General features: G+C 38.0%; 1 protein-coding gene across 2 annotated transcripts in view; it reads left to right on the forward strand.

Moving 5' to 3' along the window:
- The window catches only part of USP32 (ubiquitin specific peptidase 32), a 653,327-nt gene that overhangs the window by 163,609 nt on the left and 463,852 nt on the right, over positions 1-25,866 (forward strand). For both annotated transcript variants that reach the window (XM_053707352.1, XM_053707353.1), the window contains exon 2: positions 6,042-6,169. In XM_053707352.1, the coding sequence (XP_053563327.1) occupies positions 6,042-6,169 (128 nt within the window). The remainder of the gene's footprint in view (positions 1-6,041; positions 6,170-25,866) is intronic.

Genomic DNA, 25,866 nt, shown 5'->3' on the forward strand with positions numbered 1-25,866 from the left:
GGGCCTTTTGCTGGGCATGCCCCAAAGAATTCAGCTCTTTTGACTGTAAAAAAAAACATACAATACCCCCCCAACATTACAACCCACCACCCACATGCCCCTAATCTAACCAAAACCCCCCTTAAATAAACCTAACACTAAGCCCAAAAAGATCTCCCTACCTTGTCTTCACCACACCGGGTTCACCGATCCGTCCTGGCTCCGACGTCTTCATCCAAGCCCAAGCGGGGGCTGATGATGTCCATGATCCGGCTGAAGTCTTAATCCAAGCGGGAGCTGAAGAGGTCCATGATCCGGCTGAAGTCTTGATCCAAGCGGGAGCTGAAGAGGTCCATGATCCGGCTGAAGTCTTGATCCAAGCGGGAGCTGAAGAGGTCCATGATCCGGATGAAGTCTTCTATCAAGCGGCATCTTCAATCTTCTTTCTTCCGGATCCATCTTCATTCCGCCGACGCGGAACATCCATCTTCACCGACGACTTCCCGACGAATGACGGTTCCTTTAAGGGACGTCATCCAAGATGGCGTCCCTCGAATTCCGATTGGCTGATAGGATTCTATCAGCCAATCGGAATTAAGGTAGGAAAATTCTGATTGGTTGATGGAAACAGCCAATCAGATTCAAGTTCAATCCGATTGGCTGATCCAATCAGCCAATCAGATTGAGCTCGCATTCTATTGGCTGATCGGAACAGCCAATAGAATGCGAGCTCAATCTGATTGGCTGATTGGATCAGCCAATCGGATTGAACTTGAATCTGATTGGCTGATTCCATCAGCCAATCAGAATTTTCCTACCTTAATTCCGATTGGCTGATAGAATCCTATCAGCCAATCGGAATTCGAGGGACGCCATCTTGGATGACGTCCCTTAAAGGAACTGTCATTCGTTGGGAAGTCGTCAGTGAAGATGGATGTTCCGCGTCGGCGGAATGAAGATGGATCCGGAAGAAAGAAGATTGAAGATGCCGCTTGATAGAAGACTTCAGCCGGATCATGGACCTCTTCAGCTCCCGCTTGGATCAAGACTACAGCCGGATCATGGACCTCTTCAGCTCCCGCTTGGATCAAGACTTCAGCCGGATCATGGACATCTTCAGCCCCCGCTTGGGCTTGGATGAAGACATCGGAGCCAGGACGGATCGGTGAACCCGGTGTGGTGAAGACAAGGTAGGGAGATCTTCAGGGGCTTAGTGTTAGGTTTATTTAAGGGGGGTTTGGGTTAGATTAGGGGTATGTGGGTGGTGGGTTGTAATGTTGGGGGGGGTATTGTATGTTTTTTTTTACAGGCAAAAGAGCTGAATTCTTTGGGGCATGCCCCGCAAAAGGCCCTTTTAAGGGCTGGTAAGGTAAAAGAGCTTTTCTATTTTAATTTTAGAATAGGGTAGGGCATTTTTTTTATTTTGGGGGGCTTTGTTATTTTATTAGGGGGCTTAGAGTAGGTGTAATTAGTTTAAAATTGTTGTAATATGTTTCTAATGTTTGTAAATATTTTTTTATTTTTTGTAACTTAGTTCTTTTTTTTTTGTACTTTAGTTAGTTTATTTAATTGTATTTATTTGTAGGTATTGTATTTAAATAATTTATTGATAGTGTAGTGTTAGGTTTAATTGTAACTTAGGTTAGGATTTATTTTACAGGTAATTTTGTAATTATTTTAACTAGGTAGCTATTAAATAGTAAATAACTATTTAATAGCTATTGTACCTGGTTAAAATAAATACAAAGTTGCCTGTAAAATAAATATTAATCCTAAAATAGCTACAATATAATTATAATTTATATTGTAGCTATATTAGGGTTTATTTTACAGGTAAGTATTTAGCTTTAAATAGGAATATTTTTTTTAATAAGAGTTAATTTATTTCGTTAGATTTAAATTATATTTAACTTAGGGGGGTCTTAGTGTTAGGGTTAGACTTAGCTTTAGGGGTTAATAAATTTATTAGAGTAGCAGTGAGGTCCGGTCGGCATATTAGGGGTTAATACTTGAAGTTAGGTGTCTGCGATGTTAGGGAGGGCAGATTAGGGGTTAATACTATTTATTATAGGGTTATTGAGGCGGGAGTGAGGCGGATTAGGGGTTAATACATTTATTATAGTAGCGGTGAGGTCCGGTCGGCAGATTAGGGGTTAATAATTGTAGGTAGGTGGAGGCGACGTTGGGGGCGGCAGATTAGGGGTTAATAAATATTATGTAGGTGTCGGCGGTGTTAGGGGCAGCAGATTAGGGTTTCATAGGGATAACGTAGGTGGCGGCGGTGTGCGGTCGGCAGATTAGGGGTTAAAAAATTTAATAGAGTGGCGGCGATGTGGGGGGCCTCGGTTTAGGGGTACATAGGTAGTTTATGGGTGTTAGTGTACTTTAGAGCACAGTAGTTAAGAGCTTTATGAACCGGCGTTTGCCCAGAAAGCTCTTAACTCCTGACTTTTTTCTGCGGCTGGAGTTTTGTCTTTAGATTTCTAATGCTCACTTCAGCCAAGACTCTAAATACCGGCGTTAGAAAGATCCCATTGAAAATATAGGATACGCAAATGGCGTAGGGGGATCTGCGGTATGGAAAAGTCGCGGCTGGAAAGTGAGCGTTAGACTCTTTCCTGACTGACTCTAAATACCAGCGGTAGCCCAAAACCAGCGTTAGGAGCCTCTAACGCTGGTTTTGACGGCTAACGCAGAACTCTAAATCTAGGCGAATGAGTGCATACAGATTCAGCAATGAGTCAGGTGTGGTGTACAGGATTCTTTGTGTACTGCAAATCGATAGAGATAAGCAGTGTTAGAAATGTTATGGAAGACCGTTTGACTGTCCCTTGGCCTTAGATTGGGCAGCTTTATTTATTATATAGTCACCACTAATATTTATTTGTTTTTAAAAAAGAAGAGCATTTCAATTTTTCATATAAAAGTAATCCCGTTGTTGTTTTATTCAGTTATCTTCCTCTAAAATGTTGTGCAGCTGTTTAGTTGCTTCTGCAGAAGTTGACAAATTCTAAATGCCAGGGAAAACCATGGTCCTTAAAATTTTACATCTGACTTTTTACATTTGCCTATGTGTGTATTTTTTGTTAGTTACATCATTTAATTCTCTGAGCCTCTACAATCCTATCAGAATGCCTTTTCTGAGCTCAGCTTATATGGAAAGGAACAAAATGAGTGTTTTTTGCTGATATTCAACCATAGTTTGGTATTTATCTATTCAGCATGCTGCAAAGAGTGACTACTAATAAATCTATATTCAACATGCGATTGTCAGCCCATATAATAATAAATGTTGACAGCACTGAAAAGGGACAAGCTTAAAAAAAAGAAAGTAAACCTTCAACTAGAAATATCCTTAATGCATCTTTTGTTGGCTAGCTTTTACTTTTAACCTTAGAAAACAATGGGCAGAGATAATATTGGGGATGTGTAGTTTTAAAAAACATAATATATGGTCTAACACAATGCAAAAAAAAACAAAAAAACATTTTTGTTACAAGAGGAAGTCAGTATTTGCTTTCTACCAACACATATATATAAGTAAAAACCGTTTTATTCCAGATTTTGACCAACATGTATGAGCTCACTTGCCAATATCAAGGCCAAGTTTAATAGGAAAGCTCTGCTTGGATACAATTCAATGATTTAATAATTCATAAAACTGTTAATCAAAGTTAGATCTATACAGTTTTCCAGTCCTCCATGACAACTAAGAATGAGTTAAATGCCCCTTTGAAACTGACCATAGTTGTCAATCACTTCTACTCAGCTTAGATGGAGGATAACACAGAGAAGGGTAGCAGCATGTCTGTGTGCTCTGTTACTATTTAGTACTTAAAGTGATGGTAAATTAAACAACTTTATATTTTGCCAGTCGATGTGTAATTTAAAAATATTAGTTTAATTGATTAAAAAAATTAAATTTAAAACTTTTATATAACTGCTACCTTGCTACTGCACGCTCCGGCACCCCAACACTTTTTTTTTTTCTCTCTCTGGCGTTTTCGCCGTTGTCAAATCCAAATTGTGCTATGCTTCAATGTAAAAAAAAACCCCCCCACAGATCTTTTGGGCATGATGTTGGTAATGCATGTGCAAACGATCCATTTTTTTTTTAAATTAAACATGCCAAAATGCCAGGATTTTAATTGGTCGACGGCGAAAATGTCAGGATGGGGGGAAGTGTCTTGGTGTATGCAATAGTAAGGTAGCAGTTATATAAAAGTTACTAAACTATGTTTTAAATTTAATTTTTTTAATCAATTAAACTAATGTTATTTTTAAACTTTACATCGAATGGCAAAATATAAAGGGGTCTGCCCTGGTTATAGGGGGATGTGTATAATAGAGAACAGACTAACAGTGTGTGCTTGTGTTGCCGGCAGTAACAGCAATACCTTTCCCATGCTGTGCGCTCAGCCATGCATTAAAGGGATATGAAAGTCCAAATTAAACTTTGAGATTCAGCATTATATTAAAAAAATCTTTCAAGCTTACTTTTAATTTCACATTTACCTCTTCCTCTTGGTGTGCTTGGTTCCTTCTACAAGGGCATACTGCAGTCATTCAGAACTGATTTATTGCTGCCTTAGCTCTCTGTGTAGGGTGCTTGCATATGCTGCCACATAGTGGTCAAACATGGGCACTACCTCAGTATGTCCTCAAGGAAAGGTGCTAAGTTTCAGCCACAGGGACCAAAAGTGAATAGAAATAAATGTTTAAGTTTTAAACCCTTATCTAAATAATGAATGTGTGATTTTCACTTTACTTTAAAAAGACATGAAACCCTAAATTTGTCTTTCATGAGTCAAATAGAGCCTGTAATTTGAAACAACTTGACAATTTACTCCTATTATTTGCTTCATTATCTTGATATTGTTAAATGGTGCAGCAATGCACTACTTAGCTGAACACACTGGTTGAGCCAATGCCAAGAGGCATACTTGTACAGCTAGCAATCGGCAGCTAGCTCCCAGTAGTGCACTACTGCTCCTGAGCCTATCTAGGTGTGCCTTTAAAAATGATACAAAGAGAATGAAACACATTTGTCTGTCTGAATCATGATCGTTTTATTTTGACTTCACTTTAAGTGCAACAACTCCTCTGGATGTAGCAAGTTGGGTAACTTCTAGTGAGCCTGGTGAGGTTTAATGATGGAGAGCAGGTAAATGAGTCTGGGTGTGCACATATCCTGTACTGCTGTGTGTGTGTAAATATACAGACAACACTGTGTGTGTTTATAAGCTGGCACTGAGAAATAGTCACAGCTCTGCAAACACCACTGTCTCTGCAATCTCAACCCATAACTGCATATGTGAGCTTCATATTCCTACTGTCTACATGGTTAAAGGGCTGCACTCCGCAGTGAAACATGATAATATTGCAGTGTTGCATTAAGTGAAAAACAACAACTCATAACACCCATTACACATTGTTTTCTCTGTGTTTGATGCTTTAATGTAGATGGAAAGTAGTATTGTACTATTCCCATTTGCTAAAAACCCTGCTAAGATCTTTTTAATGTCATTTGTATAAAAAGAATAAACCATGTGAACATATTATTCAGTTTATTCCAAAAATACCAGTAACTCTCATTTTCATATGCTATAATTAGTAAGCAATCATTTTGCAAACATGTCTAGCTGGCTTCTAGCTCATGAACGGCATTGTCAGTTCCTGAATTAAAATAAAAATTTTGATAGATTGTAAAAATACATATTTGTAATATTAATATTTTGTTAATGTAACAGACTAAAATGCATACAGAAAAAACTCTATTTCAAACATATTGAAGTATTCATAAAGTTGTTTTTAAAATAAATGAAATAAAATAATAATCCGGAAGCAAAATTCTAGAAGGCTGAATACCCACGCACCAAGAAGTTTATACTACCAATAATCTCCTTTCTAGAATAATTAAAAGCCACATTATATTAATCAATATCGTATAGAAAATGTACTGATTTAGAGGTAACATTCAAAAGCTTTACTGTTCTTACTCTAAAAGTATTGGTCAAATGAATGATAAATATTGATTTGCTTTATTGTCTTTTCTAATTTAGTGACGGATGTGGAACTGAAGCGGTTGAAAGATGCCTTCAAAAGAACAGGTGGCCCATCTTACTACATGAACCAGCAGTGCTTCATTAGAGAAGTGCTTGGTGATGGAGTGCCTCCAAAAGTTGCTGAGGTAAGGAATCATTTATAATATAAATACAAAAGAAAAGAAGGGCGGCGCAAAACACCTCATTTATAATATAGCCTAGAAAAAATGATCATGATAAAATCTCCAAAATCATTTTTAGATTGTTGCGTGAATATTTGTGATGACTTTAAAGGGATATGGAACCCAAAAATGTTCTTTTGTGATTCAGACAGAACAGACCATTTTTAAAAAGTTTCCAATCTACTTCTATTATCAAATTTGATATTCTTTGTTAAAGAGATACCTAGGTAGGCATCTGGAGCACTACATGGCAGGAAATAGTGCTGCCATCTAGTGCTTTTACAAATGGATAACATTCTTGCAAACCTGCTGCCATATAGTGATTTAGAAATGGGCAGGCTCCTAAGCTCCTTTTCAGCAAAAGACACTAAGAAAACAAACAAAAATTGATAATAAAAGTAAATTAGAAAATTGTTTAAAATCACATGCTCTATCTGAGTCATTAAATAACATAATTTATGTAAGAACTTACCTGATAAATTAATTTCTTTCATAATGGCAAGAGTCCATGAGCTAGTGACGCATGGGATATACTTTCCTACCAGGAGGGGGCAAAGTTTCCTAAACCTCAAAATGCTTATAAATACACCTCCCACCACACTCACACCTTAGTTTAAGTAAGCCAAGTAGTGAGGAGTAAAAAGGAGTAAAAAAGCAAACAAAAAAGAGGAACTGGAAAATAATATTGTGCTTTTATACAAAAAAATATAACCACCAAAAACAGGGTGGGCCTCATGGACTCTTGCCATTATGAAAGATATTAATTGATCAGGTAAGTTCTTACATAAATTATGTTTTCTTTCATGTAAATGGCAAGAGTACATGAGCTAGTAACATATGGGATAAAATACCCAAGATGTGGAAGTCCACAGAACAGTCACTAGAAAGAGAGGGATAAAATATAAACGGCTATTTCCGCTGAGAAATGAAATCCAAACAAAAAGTACGTTTTTCTGTAAATTTCAAGAAAAAAAACTTAAAATATAAGCAGATGAATTAAACTGAGACAGCTGCCTGAAAAACTTTTCTACCAAAGACTGCTTCAGAAGAAGCAAATACATCAAAATCGTAAAATGTAGTAAATGTATGCAAAGAAGACCAAGTTGCTGCTTTGCAAATCTGATCAACTGAAGTTTCATTCTAAAAAGCCCACAAAGTGGCAAGTAAACTAGTAGAATGAGCTGTAATTCTCTGAGGCGGAGACTGTCTCGCCTCCAAATAAGCCTTGTGAATCAAAAGCTTTAACCAAGATGCCAAAGAAATGTCAGAGGCTTTCTGAGCTTTCCTAGAACCAGAAAAGACAACAAATAGACTAGAAGTCTTCCTGAAGTCCTTAGTAGCCTCAACATAGTATTTCAAAGCTCTTACCACATCCAAAGAATGTAACGTTTTCTCAAAATAATTCTTAGGATTCGGACACAAAGAAGGAACAACAATTTCCCTACTAATGTTGTTAGAATTCACAACCTTAGGAAGAAATTTAAACGAAGTCCGCAAAACAGTTTTATCCAGATGGAAAATCAGAAAAGGAGACTAACAAGAGAGCAGACAATTCAGAAACTCTTCTAGCAGAAGAGATAGCCAAAAGGAACAACACTTTCCAAGAAAGTAGTTTAATATCCAAAGAATGCATAGGCTGAAAATGAGCAAAGCCTTCAAAACCAAATTAAGACTCCATGGAGGAGAAATAGACTTAATAGACAGGCTTGATACGGACCAAAACCTGAACAAAACAGAGAATATCAGGAAGTTTAGCAATCTTTCTATGAAATAAAACAGAAAGTACTTGCAGACAAACCTTTATCCAAACCATCCTGAAGAAACTGTAAAATTCTAGGAATTCTAAAAGAATGCCAAGAGATTTTATGAGAAAAACACCATGAAATATAGGTTTTCCAAACCCGATAATAAATCTTCCTTGAAACAGACTTACGAGCCTGCAACATAGTATTAATCACTGAGTCAGAGAAACCTCTATGACTAAGCACTAAAAGTTCAATTTCCAAACCTTCAAATTTAGTGATTTGAGATCCTGATGGAAAAAACAGCCCTTGAGACAGAAGGTCTGGCCTTAAAGGAAGTGACCAAGCTTGACAACTGGACATCCGGACCAGATCTGTATACCAAAACCTGTGAGGCCATGCTGGTGCTATCAGAAACACATGCAATTGTTCCATTATGATCTTGGAGATCACCCTTGGGAAAAGAACTAGAGGCAGAAAAATATAAGCAAGTTGGTAAGACTAAGGAATTGCTAACGCATCTACCATCTCCACCTGAGGATTCCTGGACCTGGAAAGGTATCTGGGAAGTTTCCTGTTTAGATGGGAAGCCATCAAATCTATTTCTGGAAGACCCTGCATCTGTACAAGATGAAAAAACACATCTTAATAGAGAGACCACTCCCCCGGATGTAAAGTCTGATGGCTGAGATAATCCACTTCCTAATTGTCTACACCTGGAATATGAATCGCAGAAATTAGACAGGAATTGAATTACACCCAAGAAAGTATCTGTGATACTTCTTTCATTGCTAAAGGACTGTGAGTCCCTCCCTGATGATTTACATATGCCACAGTTGTGGTATTGTCTGTCTGAAAGCGAATGAACAGTTCTCTCTTTAATAGAGGCCAAGCCTGAAGAGCCCTAAAAATAGCACGGAGTTCTAAAATATTGATTGAGGTTTCCAAACCCTTTGTGCTGTCTGAGACCCACAGACAGCTCCCCAACCTGAAAGACTTGCACCAAGTCAGAGAGAGTTGAATGTTGGGATTTAAGTATATCAATTGTGATATCCGAGTATAATCCCTGCACCATTGATTCAGCATATATGAAAACAAGCAAAGAGGATCGCGTCCGATGCTGCAGTCCTGAGACCTTAAACTTCCATGCACATAGCCACTGAAGGGAATAATCGAGACTGAAGGTTTTGACAAGCTGAAACCAATTTCATTTGTCTCTTGTCTGTTAAAGACAGTCATGGACACTAAATCTATCTGGAAACTTAAAAAGGTGACCTTTGTCTGAGGAATCAAGAAACTTTTTGGTAAATTGATCCTCCAACCATGTCTTTGAAGAAACAACACTAGTTGATCAGTGTGAGATTCTGCTAAATGAAAATATTGAGCCAGTACCAAGATATCGTCCAAATAAGGAAACACTGCAATACCCTGCTCTCTGATTACAGATAGAAGGGCACCGAGAACCTTTGAAAAGATTCTTGGAGATGTCGCTAGGCCAAATGGAAGAGCGACAAATTGGTTATGCTTGTCTAGAAAAAAGTATCTCAGAAACAGATAGTGATCTGGATGAATCGGAATATGAAGATAAACGTCCTGTAAGTCTATTGTGGACATGTAATGACCTTGCTGAACAAAAGGCAGAATAGTCCTTATAATCACCATCTTGAAAGTTGTGACCCTTACAAAACGATTCAAAAACTTCAGATCCAGAACTAGTCTGAATTAATTTTCTTTCTTTGGGACACTGAATAGATTTGAATAAAACCACAGACCCTGTTCCTGAAGCGGCACTGGTATAATTACCCCTGGAAGCTCCAGATCTGAAACACACTTCAGAAAAGCCTGAGCTTTCACAGGTTTTGTTGGAACGTGAGAGAGAGAGAATCTTCTCACAGGAGGTCTTACTCTGAAACCTATTCAATACCCTTGTGAGACAATACTCTGAATCCACTGATTTTGAACAGAATCTGCCCAAATGTCTTGAAATAATTTCAATCTGCCCCCCACCAGCTGAACTTGATTGAGGGCCGCACCTTCATGCAGACTTGGTTTCTTAAAAGGCTTGGATTTATTCCAACTTGAAGACGGCTTCCAATTGGAAACAGAGTCCTTAGGGGAAGGAGTGGTTTTCTGTTCTCTATTCTAAAGAAAGGAACAAAAACTATTAGAAGCTTTAGATTTACCCTTAGATTTTTTATCTTGAGGCAAAAAAAAAACTCTCTCCCCCCAGTGATAGTAGATGTAATAGAATTCAACTGAGAACCAACTAAATTATTACCCTGGAAAGATAGAGATAATAATCTAGATTTAGATACCATGTCAGCATTCCAAGATTTAAGCTCTTCTAGCTAAAATAGCTAAAGACATGGATTTAACATCAATCTTGATGATATCAAAAATAGCATCACAGATAAAATGATTAGCATGTTGAAGCAAATGAATAATGCTAGACAAATCAGGATAAGCTATCCAACCAAAAAGTTGATGCAGCTTCAACATCCGCCATAGAAATGGCAGGCCTGAGAATATAGCCAGAATGTAAATAAGCTTTCCTTAGATAAGATTCAATCTTCCTATCTAAAGGATCCTTAAAAGAAGTACTATCTTTTATAGGAATAGTAGTACGTTTGGCAAGAGTAGAAATAGCCCCATCAAACTTAGGGACTTTTCCCCAAAACTCCAATTTAGCCACTGGTAAAGGATATAACTTCTTGAACCTAGAAGAAGGATTAAAATAAGCACCAGGCTAAGACCATTCCTTAGCAATCACATCAGAAACAGTATCTGGAACAGGAAAAACCTCAGGAGTAATAACAGGAGGTTTAAAAACAGAATTTAAACGCTTACTTGATTTGTTATCTAGAGGATCAGACTCCTCAATATCCAAAGTAACCAATTCTTCTTTCAATAAAGAACGAATATATTCAATCTTAAAAAGTTAAGAAGATTTATCAATTTCAATGTCTGAAGTAGGATCCTCTGAACCAGAGAGATCCTCATCAGAGGAGGATATTTCAGTATGTTTCGGTCATTACAAATTTCATCAGACTTATGAGAAGTTTTAAAAGACATTTTACGTTAAATTAGAAGGTGGAATAGCAGACATAGCCTTCTGTATTGCATCAGCAATATCATTTTTCATATCAACAGGGATATCATGTACACGAGATGTTGAGGGAACAACAGGTGCTGTACTAGTACTAATAGAAACATTATCGGCATGCAAAAGCTTATCATGACAACTGTTACATAATATAGTCGGAGATATAATCTCAGCTTGCTTACAACAGATACACTTAGCTTTGGTAGAACTGTGTTCAGGCAGCATGGTTCCTACAGTAACTTCTGAGGCAGGATCAGACTGAGACATCTTTGCAAAAATGTAAAAGAAAAAAATAACATTTAAACAAATATCCAATTTCCTCATATAGCAGTTTCAGGAATGGGAAAAAATGCATATGCTAAGTAGGCAGAAAAGCAAACAGCATAGCTCTCTAGAATATAAAGAGAGCAAAAGCATAAAGGAAGTGGGGTAAAATAACTAAAACATATTTGGTGCCAAGTATGACGCACATCACAAATAGTAATGACATATTTTTGGTGCCAGCCAACATCCGAAAATGACATCATAACAAAACGAAACTTACGTCACTGTAGACAAAATTTTGTGCTAAAACAAGTTTTGCTCCAAAAATGACGCAATAAAAAACAGCGTTATTGCACCCTCGTGAGCCTAGTTTGCCTGTGAAAATAAGGAAAAGCAAGTTAAATTGGGTAAAAAAGACTAAACCCCAGGTTAAAATATCTTCCTAAAACATGATTCCCATACTGAAACTGTTGGACTGCAAAGGGAAATACACATAGACCTGACTCATGGCAAATATAAGTAAATACATATATTTAAAACTTTATATTAAAACATAAAGCACCAAACATAACTGAGAGTGTCTTAAATAATGATACATACTTACCGAAAGACACCCATCCACATAGAGCAGACAGCCAAACCAGTACTGAAAACTATCAGCAGACGTAATGGTATAAGAGTATATCGTCGATCTAAAAAGGGAGGTAGAAGATGAATCCCTACGACTGATAACAGAGAACCCTTGAAAAGATTTCCCATGAGTGAAACCATAAAAATCAACAGGCGATACTCTCTTTACGTCCCTCTGACAAACGCTGTACTCTGAGAGGAATTGGGCTTCAGAATGCTTAGAAGCGCTTATCATAGAAGAAATCAAGCACAAACTTACTTCACCACCTCCATAGGAGGCAACGTTTTTAAAACTAACTAAGGTGTGAGTGTGGTGGGAGGTGTATTTATAGGCATTTTGAGGTTTGGGAAACTTTGCCCCCTCCTGTTAGGAATTTACATCCCATACGTCACTATCTCATGGACTCTTGCCATTTACATTAAAAAAAAATTTTTTTTCATATCCCTTTAATTACAAAAAAAAACCAACACTTAAATTCTAGAATGTTGTTCCAAGGAAAATGCATAAAATCAAGTAAGTCCTTAGGTTTAACTTTTCTGAATAGTTTGTTCAGTACTGAGCTATTTCATACAGTTCTGCTAAAGAAGGTTTTAGTATTTTGAAGTTGTTGGCTTCACACCATTAATGTCACCTACACCAATTTTTGTGTTGTCTTGTTTTTGTTTAAAAAAGAAAAGACGATAAAATGTATTTTTTGACACATTCACCCTTACAATTTATGCAGAAAGTTAAAATAAAAAAAGAGAAGCAAAACATAAAAATGTAGATATATTTTAAACTAGTCTGAAGCTCTGATTTCACAATATATAATTATTTTGGACTGTACAATGGAAGTAAAAATAATGTAATAAAAACAATACACTGAATATAAAATACTTGCACTATTTATACAGAACTTTAAAAAAAATCAAAATTAATCTTTTGTTACGCTTATCCCCTTCTCCCATTTATTTTTGGATACCTTATAAGCTCAAATAAACAAGGTTCTGTCAACACCTATGAAAACATAACAACAAAAAAAGGTACTCTGCCTCGTATTGTGAGATGTATAAGACTTGTTTTTGCAGCCCATGGGAGGACCAAACAAGTCATCCCCTGTATAAGGAAAGTGTGCAGAAGCATTTAATGACATTATCATGAGTCCAAAGCTATAGTCAGAAATAATCACAATCATAGAGGTTGTAGTTATGGCAACCAGCTCCTAAATTTAAAGGGACACTCAAGTCAAAATTAAACTTTCATTATTCAGATAGAGCAGCAATTTTAAACAACTTTCCAATGTACTTTCATTAACAAAAATGTGCACAGTCTTTTTATATTTAAACTTTTTGAGTCACCAGCTCCTACTGAGCATGTGCAAGAATTCACAGAATAAGCGTATATGCATTTGTGATTGGCTGATGGCTGTCACATGGTATGTGTATGCATTTGTGATTGGCAGATGGCTGTCACATGGTACAGGGGGAATGGAAATAGACATAACTTTTAAAATTGTTAGAAAAAAAATCTACTACTCATTTGAAGTTCAGACTAAGTGCTATTGCATTGTATTGTTATCTTACATTTGTTGATTATGCAAATCTACACTGTTGACTGGTCCTTTAAACGAAACCACAGATAAGGTAAGCCGCCCAAAGGAGCTGCACAATTACAAATAGGCCCTACAGATTAAAAAAAGTTTGTTAAAGGAACCACACAATTGGATAATATGGTCATTGTCTACCTACCTTAGGTACAAGTAACCAGAACTGAAAAGTAAACACCAAATATTATTGTTTAAAAATATAGATAATCCCTTTATTAACCATTCCCCAGTTTTGCATAACCAACACTGTTATTTTTTTTTACCTCTGTAATCCCCTTGTATCTAAACTTCTGCAGACTGCCTCCTTATCTCAGATCATTTGACAGACTTGCAATTCAGGCAATTAGTGCTGACTCCTAAAAAAAACTCCACGTGAGTGAGCACAATGTTATTTATATGAAACACATGAACTATGCCCTCAAATGCATTCAGATACGAGACGGCCTTCAAGGGCTTATAAATTAGCATATGAGCCTACCTAGGTTTATCTTTCAACTAAGAATACCAAGAGAACAAAGCAAAATTTGATGATTAAAGTAAATTATAAAGTTGTTTAAAATTACATGCCCTATCTGAATCATGAAAGTTTAATTTGGACTTTACTATCCCTTAAAGGGACAATAAACCCAAAAATATTATTTCATGATTGAGGTAGAGAATACAATTTTAAATAACATTCCAATTTACTTTTATTATCTAATGTGCTTCATTCTTTAGATATCTTTTGTTGAAGAAATAGAAATGCACATAGGTGAGCCAATAACACAAGGCATCTATGTGCAGCAACCAATCAGCAGCTGCTGAGCATATCTAGATATGCTTTTCAGCAAATAATATCAAGAGAATGGAGCAATTTAGATCATAGAAGTAAATTAGAAAGTTTTTTAAAATCACATGCTCTTTCTAAATTATGAAAGAAAAAAAAATGGGTTTCATGTCCCTTTAACTCAGCAAATTGATGTATAATTTCTCACAAATCAGACTAGATAAAGGTGATTAAATGAGAACAACCATTTCAGTCTAGAACACAAATTGATACACCTTACATAGGTACAGTAAATGTTTCCATTTAGAATTTTCAACAGCTTCAACTGAGAAGAATTCCTAATCTGAGAAATTATAGGTAGCTCTGTATTTATACTTCTCATTAGACACAGCATAACAAGTATGTTTTGATACATATTATGCTTCATGAATGTAGCAGACATATAATTAAGGAAACTGTCAAAAACATGACCAGTATTTAATACATAGTTGATAACAGAAGGTATAGAAAACCCAAGATTATCCCAAAATATATTACCACGGGACACTGAGCTCATCAAGAGTACTGTAGCATTAAGCAACATAAGGAGAAATCTCAAACACATTATAACAGGACTTCTAAGAACAAAAAAACACTAGTAGCTTAACATAACAATTTTCACTTGTTGGGGTTTTCCAGGAGTGTGTCACTGAACTGTGAAACAATGTAAATTTAAACAACAAACTGACAGTTTTAAATGTTTTTGTATGAATATCTTTTGCAATGCAGTGATTAACTTCTGATATATATATATATATATATATATATATATTTACAGTGTGTGTGTGTGTATATATATATATATATATATATATATATATTTACAGTGTGTGTGTGTGTATATATATATATATATATATATATATATATATATATATATATATATATATACTGTGTGTGTGTGTATATATATATATATATATATATATATATATACACACAAACCAATAAGTAAAAGGGCCATAATCATCGAAAAAAATGACATGCTCTAATTTGTTTTACTCTACTCTACAGTGTGTTTATCTCCTGTAACGGGCAGGGTTCACAAGTTGTGAACCGGTCCATACTTGGTTGTAAAATTTGGGGAACGTTTGTTTCCAATATTTACCATCGTGCTCGTGGAATGCCGCTCCCTCTCCTCGTGCAACCAACTGTGTGACAATAGAGCCTGTCAATCACCCTGATCAATTGAATCCGGGGTGATTTTCAACTTTAAGTTGGCGGAGAGGGTTTATGAAGTATCGGTTTAAATTGATGCTTTATAAATATCGATTGCAATCTCAAATGAGCAAGCCTGCAACCAATAAGTAATCAGCTAATGATAAATTTAGCCCATTACACATTGACTCTAAATCACACATTTCTTTTTTGTGTTATTTTGTTAGATTTTTTTCTTTTCCTAAATTAAATTACAATTGCTTCTTGAAGGCATAACAAATTATTGAAATATTACTTGTTCTATTTGTTTTCTTTTTAAAAACATTATCTGGATTGGAATTTTGTGACAGCAGTATCAATTTAAAATGCGCTTAAGAGATAAATGTATTAAATTGAAAAAATCATCCAAGAGAGGAAAGCAAACAGAAATACACTGCTTCGCAGGGATAAATACTGATTTGTGTGGAATGCAATCAAGAAAATGCTGAAAATATAGTAATATGGACTGTACAAGAATCTGAAAAACTAGTTATTTAATGGTTTGTTTTTGTGACATAACCTAACAGCAGACCTTTGAAGTAAAAAGCACCCAACAGTTTTAAAACAAGATTATACTTCAAAATTAATGTAGATAATGAAGATGTTAAAGATAATTCATATTAACCACTTTATACCCTTGAGCTAAAATTCGCACACATCAGTTTCAGTAGCTCCTTCAGAGCTACACCAATACATTTTACCTTTGTTTTTTTCAGCGGATAAAGCACATTTAGAAAATCCTTTAGTTTCCAATTATAGGAAATTAAAGGGACAGGAAGCCGAAATATTTTTCTTTCATGATTCAGATAGAGCATACACTTTTAAATAACTTTCCAATTTACTTCTATTATCTAATTTGCTTTATTATTTAGGTATCCTTTTTCTCTTGTTAAGTGTATCCAGTCCACGGATCATCCATTACTTGTGGGATATTCTCCTTCCCAACAGGAAGTTGCAAGAGGATCACCCACAGCAGAGCTGCTATATAGCTCCTCCCCTAACTGCCATATCCAGTCATTCTCTTGCAAGTCTCAACAAAGATGGACGTAGTAAGAGGAGAGTGGTGTATTATAGTTAGTTTCTTAACTTCAATCAAAAGTTTGTTATTTTTAAATGGTACCGGAGTGTACTGTTTTATCAAAGGCAGCATTAGAAGAAGAATCTGCCTGTGATTTCTATGATCTTAGCAGAAGTAACTAAGATCCATTGCCGTTCTCACATATTCTGAGGAGTGAGGTAACTTCAGAGAGGGAATGGCGTGCAGGTTTTCCTGCAATAAGGTATGTGCAGTAAACATATTTCTAGGGATGGAACTTGCTAGAAAAATGCTGCTGATACCGGATTAATGTAAGTTAAGCCTAAATGCAGTGATTTAATAGCGACTGGTATCAGGCTTATTAACAGAGATACATACTGTTATAAAAGTGTAATATAAAACATTTGCTGGCATGTTTAATCGTTTTTATATATGCTTTGGTGATAAAACTTATTGGGGCCTAGTTTTTTCCACATGGCTGGCTTTATTTTTGCCTAGAAACAGAGGCTTTCCACTGTTATAGTATAAAAGTTACAGTTGGTGCAGTTAAAATTACAAACTGTGACATTCAGCGTCCCTCAGCAGTCCCCTGCATGCTATAGGACATCTCTGATGGGCTCAAAAGGCTTCAAAAGTAGGAGCTGTGGCAGTTGTTATGACTGTTTAAAAAACATATTTTTCATTTTGTTAATCTGTTTTTTGTATTAAGGGGTTAATCATCCATTTGCAAGTGGGTGCAATGCTCTGCTAACTTGTTACATACACTGTAAAAACTTTGTTAGTGTAACTGCCTTTTTTCACTGTTATTTCAAATTTTGCCAAAATTTGTTTCTCTTAAAGGCACAGTAACGTTTTTTATATTGCTTGTTAACTTTGTTTAAAGTGTTTTCCAAGCTTGCTAGTCTCATTGCTAGTCTGTACAAACATGTCTGACACAGAGGAAACTACTTGTTCATTATGTTTAAAAGCCATGGTGGAGCCCCATAGGAGAATGTGTACTAAATGTATTGATTTCACCTTAAACAGTAAAAATCAGTCTTTATCTGTAAAAGAATTGTCACCAGAGGGGTCTGTCGAGGGGGAAGTTATGCCGACTAACTCTCCCCACGTGTCGGACCCTTCGCTTCCCGCTCGAGGGACGAACGCTAATATGGCGCCAAGTACATCAGGGATGCCCATAGCGATTACTTTGCAGGACATGGCTGCAGTCATGAATAATACCCTGTCAGAGGTATTATCCAGATTGCCTGAATTGAGAGGCAAGCGCGATAGCTCTGGGGTTAGACGAGATATAGAGCGCGTAGATGCTGTAAGAGCCATGTCTGATACTGCGTCACAATATGCAGAACCTGAGGACGGAGAGCTTCAGTCTGTGGGTGACGTCTCTGAATCGGGGAGACCTGATTCAGAGATTTCTAATTTTAAATTTAAGCTTGAGAACCTCCGTGTGTTACTTGGGGAGGTATTAGCTGCTCTGAATGACTGTGACACAATTGCAGTGCCAGAGAAATTGTGTAGGCTGGATAAATACTATGCAGTGCCGGTGAGTACTGATGTTTTTCCAATACCTAAAAGGCTTACAGAAATTATTAGTAAGGAGAGGGATAGACCCGGTGTGCCCTTTTCCCCACCTCCTATATTTAGAAAAATGTTTCCAATAGATGCCACTACACGGGACTTATGGCAGACAGTCCCTAAGGTGGAGGGAGCAGTTTCTACTTTAGCAAAGCGTACCACTATCCCGGTTGATGACAGTTGTGCTTTTTCAGATCCAATGGATAAAAAATTAGAGGGTTACCTTAAGAAAATGTTTATTCAACAAGGTTTTTATTTTACAGCCCCTTGCATGCATTGCGCCTGTCACTGCTGCGGCAACGTTCTGGTTTGAGGCCCTGGAAGAGGCCATCCATACAGCTCCATTGACTGAAATTATTGACAAGCTTAGAACACTTAAGCTAGCTAACTCATTTGTTTCTGATGCCATTGTTCATTTGACTAAACTAACGGCTAAGAATTCCGTATTCGCCATCCAGGCGCGTAGGGCGCTATGGCTTAATTCCTGGTCAGCTGATGTGACTTCAAAGTCTAAATTACTTAACATTCCTTTCAAGGGGCAGACCTTATTCGGGCCTGGTTTGAAAGAAATTATTGCTGACATTACTGTAGGTAAGGGTCATACCCTTCCTCAGGACAGGGCCAAATCAAGGGCCAACCAGTCTAATTTTCGTGCCTTTCGAAATTTCAAGGCAGGTGCAGGATCAGCTCCCTCTACTTCAAAACAAGAGGGAACTTTTCCTCAATCTAAGCAGGCCTGGAAACCTACCCAGTCCTGGAACAAGGGCAAGCAGGCCGAAAGCCTGCTGCTGCCTCCAAGACAGCATGAAGGAGCGGCCCCCTATCCAACAATGGATCCTAGTAGGGGGCAGACTCTCTCTCTTCGCCCAGGCGTGGGCAAGAGATGTTCAGGATCCCTGGGCGTTGGAGATCATATCTCAGGGATATCTTCTGGACTTAAAAGCTTCTCCCCCACAAGGGAGATTTCACCTTTCAAGATTATCTGCAAACCAGATAAAGAAAGAGGCATTCCTAAGCTGCGTGCAAGACCTCCTTGTAATGGGAGTGATCCATCCAGTTCCGCGGACGGAACAAGGACAGGGGTTTTATTCAAATCTGTTTGTGGTTCCCAAAAAAGAGGGAACCTTCAGACCAATTTTGGATCTAAAGATCCTAAACAAATTCCTCAGAGTTCCATCATTCAAGATGGAAACTATTCGAACCATTTTACCCATGATCCAAGAGGGTCAGTACATGACCACAGTGGACTTAAAGGATGCCTACCTTCACATTCCGATCCACAAGAATCATCATCGGTTCCTGAGGTTTGCCTTTCTAGACAGGCATTACCAGTTTGTAGCTCTTCCACTCGGGTTGGCTACAGCCTCAAGAATTTTTACAAAGGTTCTGGGCTCACTTCTGGCGGTTCTAAGACCGCGAGGCATAGCAGTGGCTCCTTACCTAGACGACATCCTGATACAGGCGTCAAGCTTTCAAATTGCCAAGTCTCATACAGAGATAGTTCTGGCATTTCTGAGGTTGCATGGGTGGAAAGTGAACGAAGAAAAGAGTTCTCTATCTCCTCTCACAAGGGTTTCCTTCCTAGGGACTCTGATAGATTCAATAGAAATGAAAATTTACCTGACGGAGTCCAGGTTATCAAAACTTCTAAATGCTTGCCGTGTTCTTCACTCCATTCCGCGCCCCACGGTGGCTCAGTGCATGGAAGTAATCGGCTTAATGGTAGCGGCGATGGACATAGTGCCATTTGCGCGCCTGCATCTCAGACCGCTGCAATTATGCATGCTCAGTCAGTGGAATGGGGATTACACAGATTTGTCCCCTCTACTAAATCTGGATCAGGAAACCAGAGATACTCTTCTCTGGTGGTTATCTCGGGTCCATCTGTCCAAAGGTATGACCTTTCGCAGGCCAGATTGGACCATTGTAACAACAGACGCCAGCCTTCTAGGTTGGGGTGCAGTCTGGAACTCCCTGAAGGCTCAGGGTTCATGGACTCAGGAGGAGAAACTCCTCCCAATAAATATTCTGGAGTTAAGAGCAATATTCAATGCTCTTCTAGCTTGGCCTCAGTTAGCAACACTGAGGTTCATCAGATTTCAGTCGGACAACATCACGACTGTGGCTTACATCATCCATCAAGGGGGGACCAGGAGTTCCCTAGCGATGTCAGAAGTCTCCAAGGTAATTCGCTGGGCAGAGACTCACTCTTGCCACCTATCAGCGATTCATATCCCAGGGGTAGAGAACTGGGAGGCAGATTTTCTAAGTCGTCAGAATTTTCATCCGGGGGAGTGGGAACTCTATCCGGAGGTGTTTGCTCAATTGGTTCTCCGTTGGGGCAAACCAGAACTGGATCTCATGGCGTCAGAACGCCAAGCTTCCTTGTTACGGATCCAGGTCCAGGGACCCAGAAGCGGCACTGATAGATGCTCTAACAGCGCCTTGGTTCTTCAACCTGGCCTATGTGTTTCCACCGTTTCCTCTGCTCCCTCGTCTGATTGCCAAAATCAAACAGGAGAGAGCATCGGTGATATTGATAGCGCCTGCATGGCCACGCAGGACCTGGTATGCAGACCTAGTGGACATGTCATCCTTTCCACCATGGACTCTGCCTCTGAGACAAGACCTTCTAATACAAGGTCCTTTCAATCATCCGAATCTACTTTCTCTGAGACTGACTGCATGGATATTGAACGCTTTATCCTATCAAAGCGTGGCTTCTCCGAGTCAGTAATTGATACCTTAATACAGGCACGAAAGCCTGTCACCAGCAAAATGTACCACAAGATTTGGCGTAAATATCTTCATTGGTGTGAATCCAAGAATTACTCATGGAGTAGGGTTAGAATTCCTAGGATATTGTCCTTCCTCCAAGAGGGTTTGGACAAAGGACTATCAGCTAGTTCTTTAAAGGGACAGATTTCTGCTCTGTCTATTCTTTTACACAAGCGTCTGGCAGAAGTTCCAGACGTTCAGGCATTTTGTCAGGCTTTAGTTAGAATTAAGCCTGTGTTTAAACCTGTTGCTCCCCCATGGAGATTAAACTTGGTTCTTAAAGTTCTTCAAGGGGTTCCGTTTGAACCCCTTCATTCTATTGATATCAAACTTCTATCATGGAAAGTTCTTTTTCTGATGGCTATTTCCTCGGCTCGAAGAGTCTCGGAGTTATCTGCCTTACATTGTGATTGTCCTTATCTGATCTTTCATTCAGATAAAGTAGTTCTGCGTACAAAACCTGGGTTTTTACCTAAGGTGGTTTCAATCAAGAGATTGTTGTTCCATCATTATGCCCTAATCCTTCTTCAAAGAAGGAACGTCTTTTGCATAATCTAGACGTAGTCTGTGCATTGAAGTTTTACTTGCAGGCTACTAAAGATTTTCGCCAAACATCTCACCTGTTTGTTATTTACTCTGGACAGAGGAGAGGTCAAAAGGCCTCGGCAACCTCTCTTTCTTTTTGGCTTCGGAGTATAATCCGTTTAGCATATGAGACTGCTGGACAGCAGCCCCCTGAAAGAATTACAGCTCATTCTACTAGAGCTGTGGCTTCCACCTGGGCCTTTAAAAATGAGGCCTCTGTTGAACAGATTTGCAAGGCTGCGACTTGGTCTTTGCTTCATACCTTTTCAAAATTTTACAAATTTGATACTTTTGCTTCTTCGGAGGCTGTTTTTGGGAGAAAGGTTCTACAGGCAGTGGCTCCTTCCGTTTAAGTTCCTGCCTTGTCCCTCCCATCATCCGTGTACTTTAGCTTTGGTATTGGTATCCCACAAGTAATGGATGATCCGTGGACTGGATACACTTAACAAGAGAAAACATAATTTATGCTTACCTGATAAATTTATTTCTCTTGTAGTGTATCCAGTCCACGGCCCGCCCTGTCCTTTTAAGGCAGGTCTAAATTTTAATTAAACTTCAGTCACCACTGCACCCTATGGTTTCTCCTTTCTCGGCTTGTTTCGGTCGAATGACTGGATATGGCAGTTAGGGGAGGAGCTATATAGCAGCTCTGCTGTGGGTGATCCTCTTGCAACTTCCTGTTGGGAAGGAGAATATCCCACAAGTAATGGATGATCCGTGGACTGGATACACTACAAGAGAAATAAATTTATCAGGTAAGCATAAATTATGTTTTTGAAAATCATTGCTAGGTAGATTCAGCACCTCGGTGCTATTTACTTATATGTGCAGCCACCAATCAGCAAATAGCACCCTGGTGCTGAGCCTAGCTAGCTATGCTTTTCAACAAAGGATACCTAAATAATGAAGTCAACTGTACATACCATAGAATGTGACAAACTGATTTTTTGTTTTCAGGAATTTATTTAAAATCCAGTTTCTTTATAAATCTTAGAGCAACAAATACTAAATGAATCAACTTATAGAAAAACAAAACACACGTATAGATCTATAATACTGTGTGTCACATTTAGTGGGGAAAAAACACATTTCTGCTTTTTACCACATAACACCATGACATCTTTTCACAGTAGTTTACACGTAACCTGGAACTTTCCCTGTTGCGCACACATTTTGTTTCTCCGCTCCAGTCCTTTAATGTCAGACACTGTGAGTAAGGAGCTGACCGGTTAAAGGGGCAGTCTACACCAGAATTTTTATTGTTTTAAAAGATAGATAATCCCTTTATTACCCATTTCCCAGTTTTGCATAACCAACACAGTTATATTAATATACTTTTAAACTCTGTGATTATCTTGTATCTAAGCCTCTGCAAACTGCCCCTTTTTTCAGTTCTTTTGACAGACTTGCAGTCTAGCCAATCAGTGCCTGCTCCCAGATTACTTCACATGCACGAGCACAGTGTTATCTATATGAAATATGTGAACTAACACCCTCTAGTGATGAAAAACTGTTAAAATGCAATCTGAAAGAGGTTGTCTTCAAGGTCTAAGAAATTAGCTTATGAACCTCCTAGGTTAAGCTTTCAACTAAGAATACCAAGAGAACAAAGCAAAATTGGTGATAAAAGTAAATTGGAAAATTGTTTAAAATTACATGCTCTATCTGAATCATGAAAGTTTATTTTGGCCTAGACTGTCCCTTTAACCAGGGAAATATAATGTTGCCTATTAGGGGTGCTTGCGATTAGTACTGAGATTTCTGTGGTACATTAAATGTTTACCTGCAGCAGGGCAACAATTAATGCAATGGAAAGTTCTGGGGTTCCCCCGCCAATGCTCCAGGGACCCCCATTTTAACAAGTACCACAGCTTGAGAAACAAGGGTGTTCATCTCACCAGAAAACAAACATTTTGGGATTTTGTAGATATTTTTCAAATAACAATTATTAACTGAAAATGGGAACATAAATTGTTCCACAATATTGCAATTTATGCCAAAAAATAAGAGGAATAAATATATAACTGTACAAATTCCACAGCAACCACTAGCCTCATTTAAAAGAAGTGCACTCTTTTACCCATGTTACTAAGCGATTGTTCATTTTCTTATGAGGCAGATTTTGTTATTGTTTTTTTTCTTTCTGTTAAGAAATATTACGTTTATTATGCTTTATCCTCACGGCAGTTATCCATATTCTCCATTAGTGACTGTGGTGCTCTATATATTCATCTTTATCTGCATATCCCATAATACAATATTTTTTAGCTCTCGCTATTCCTTCATTTGTTTATATGCTACAGGGGTTTTTTTTCTAAGGGAATGTCAACCATGATGTACATTAGAGTTGCAACAACAAATCAATATAATTAATAATAATAGATTATGAAAATTAGTTGTCAATAATCTCATTTGATTAGTTAGTCTGGACCAGCTGCTTCATTCCTATTAACACCTGCAACATGGTGTTTGGTTTTATGGTTATGTCCTTAGCCTATAGGACGTCTACTTTTCACTTTTTCAGGACAGTATAAATGTATTTTTCAGTTTACAGCTCCTCTTGGCTAATGTGGGTTAGATCACCTGTGCAACCCAGAAATAATAGGAGTCATAATTTGGATTGTTTATATTAAATCACAGTCCTGCCAACTCAGAGGTCTGGCTGTGCTACATTCCGTTTGCTGTGTTTTCTCACGGTCACCCGGTGATCTACATAAATCACAGGGAGTGCTGGGGACCAGTGAGAACAATTAGGAAGCAGCAGTGAGGAGGATGTCAACAGCCAAGTTAGAGATTAAAGGGACAGTTACGTCTAAATTAAACCTTCATGATAAAGATAGGGCATGTCATTTTAAACAACTTTATTTACTTTTACCATCAAATGTTCTTTGTTCTCTTGGTATTCTTTGTTGAGAGCTAAACCTAGGTAGTCTTATATGCTAATTTCAGAACCCTTGAAGGCCGCCTCTTTTCTTAGTGCATTTTGACAGTTTTTCACAGCTAGAGGGCATTAGTTATCATGTGTGCCATATAGATAACATTGTGCTGACTCCTGTGGAGTTATTTATGAGTCAGCTCTGATTGGCTAAAATGCAAGTCTGTCAAAAGAAATTAAATAAGGGGGCAGTCTGCAGAGGCTTAGATACAAGGTATTCACAGAGGTAAAAAGTATATTCATTTAACAGTGTTAGTTATACAAAACTGAAGAATGAGTAATAAAGGTATTATCGATCTTTTAAACAATAACAGTTTTGGTGTTGACTGTCCCTTTAAGTCCAGGCTTACTTTAAAAGGCCCCTTGCCAAGGAGGAAAACCATTTGTATTGGTGGAGATCTAACATTGATAAATATCCTACCTTGGCAAAATTTGCAAAATCCTACTTATGCATCCCAGGCATCTCAACACCATCTGAGCTCCTTTTCTCCAACATAGGTGTGTCCGGTCCACGGCGTCATCCTTACTTGTGGGATATTCTCTTCCCCAACAGGAAATGGCAAAGAGCCCAGCAAAGCTGGTCACATGATCCCTCCTAGGCTCCGCCTTCCCCAGTCATTCTCTTTGCCGTTGTACAGGCAACATCTCCACGGAGATGGCTTAGAGTTTTTTGGTGTTTAAATGTAGTTTTTATTCTTCAATCAAGAGTTTGTTATTTTAAAATAGTGCTGGTATGTACTATTTACTCTGAAACAGAAAAGAGATGAAGATTTCTGTTTGTAAGAGGAAAATGATTTTAGCAACCGTTACTAAAATCGATGGCTGTTTCCACACAGGACTGTTGAGAGGAATTAACTTCAGTTGGGGGAAACAGTGAGCAGACTTTTGCTGCTTGAGGTATGACACATTTCTAACAAGACTAGGTAATGCTGGAAGCTGTCATTTTCCCTATGGGATCCGGTAAGCCATTTTTATTACATAAGAATAAAGGGCTTCACAAGGGCTTTTAAGACTGGTAGACATTTTTTGGGCTAAAACGATTGATATATAAGCATTTTTAATACTTCATAGCTTTGAGGAGTTATTTTATTCTTGGGAATTATGTAAAATAACCGGCAGGCACTGTATTGGACACCTTTTTCTCTAGGGGCTTTCCCTAATCATAGGCAGAGCCTCATTTTCGCGCCTCTATTGCGCAGTTGTTTTTGGGAAGCAAGACATGCAGATGCATGTGTGAGGAGCTCAGATACATAGAAAAAGCTTTCTGAAGGCGTCATTTGGTATCGTATTCCCCTTTGGGCTTGGTTGGGTCTCAGCAAAGCAGATACCAGGGACTGTATAGGGGTTAAATATAAAAACGGCTCCGGTTCCGTTATTTTAAGAGTTAAAGCTTTCAAATTTGGTGTGCAATACTTTTAAGGCTTT

The sequence above is a fragment of the Bombina bombina genome, chromosome 3, assembly GCF_027579735.1.
Source record: "Bombina bombina isolate aBomBom1 chromosome 3, aBomBom1.pri, whole genome shotgun sequence".
NCBI classification, from domain to species: domain Eukaryota; kingdom Metazoa; phylum Chordata; class Amphibia; order Anura; family Bombinatoridae; genus Bombina; species Bombina bombina.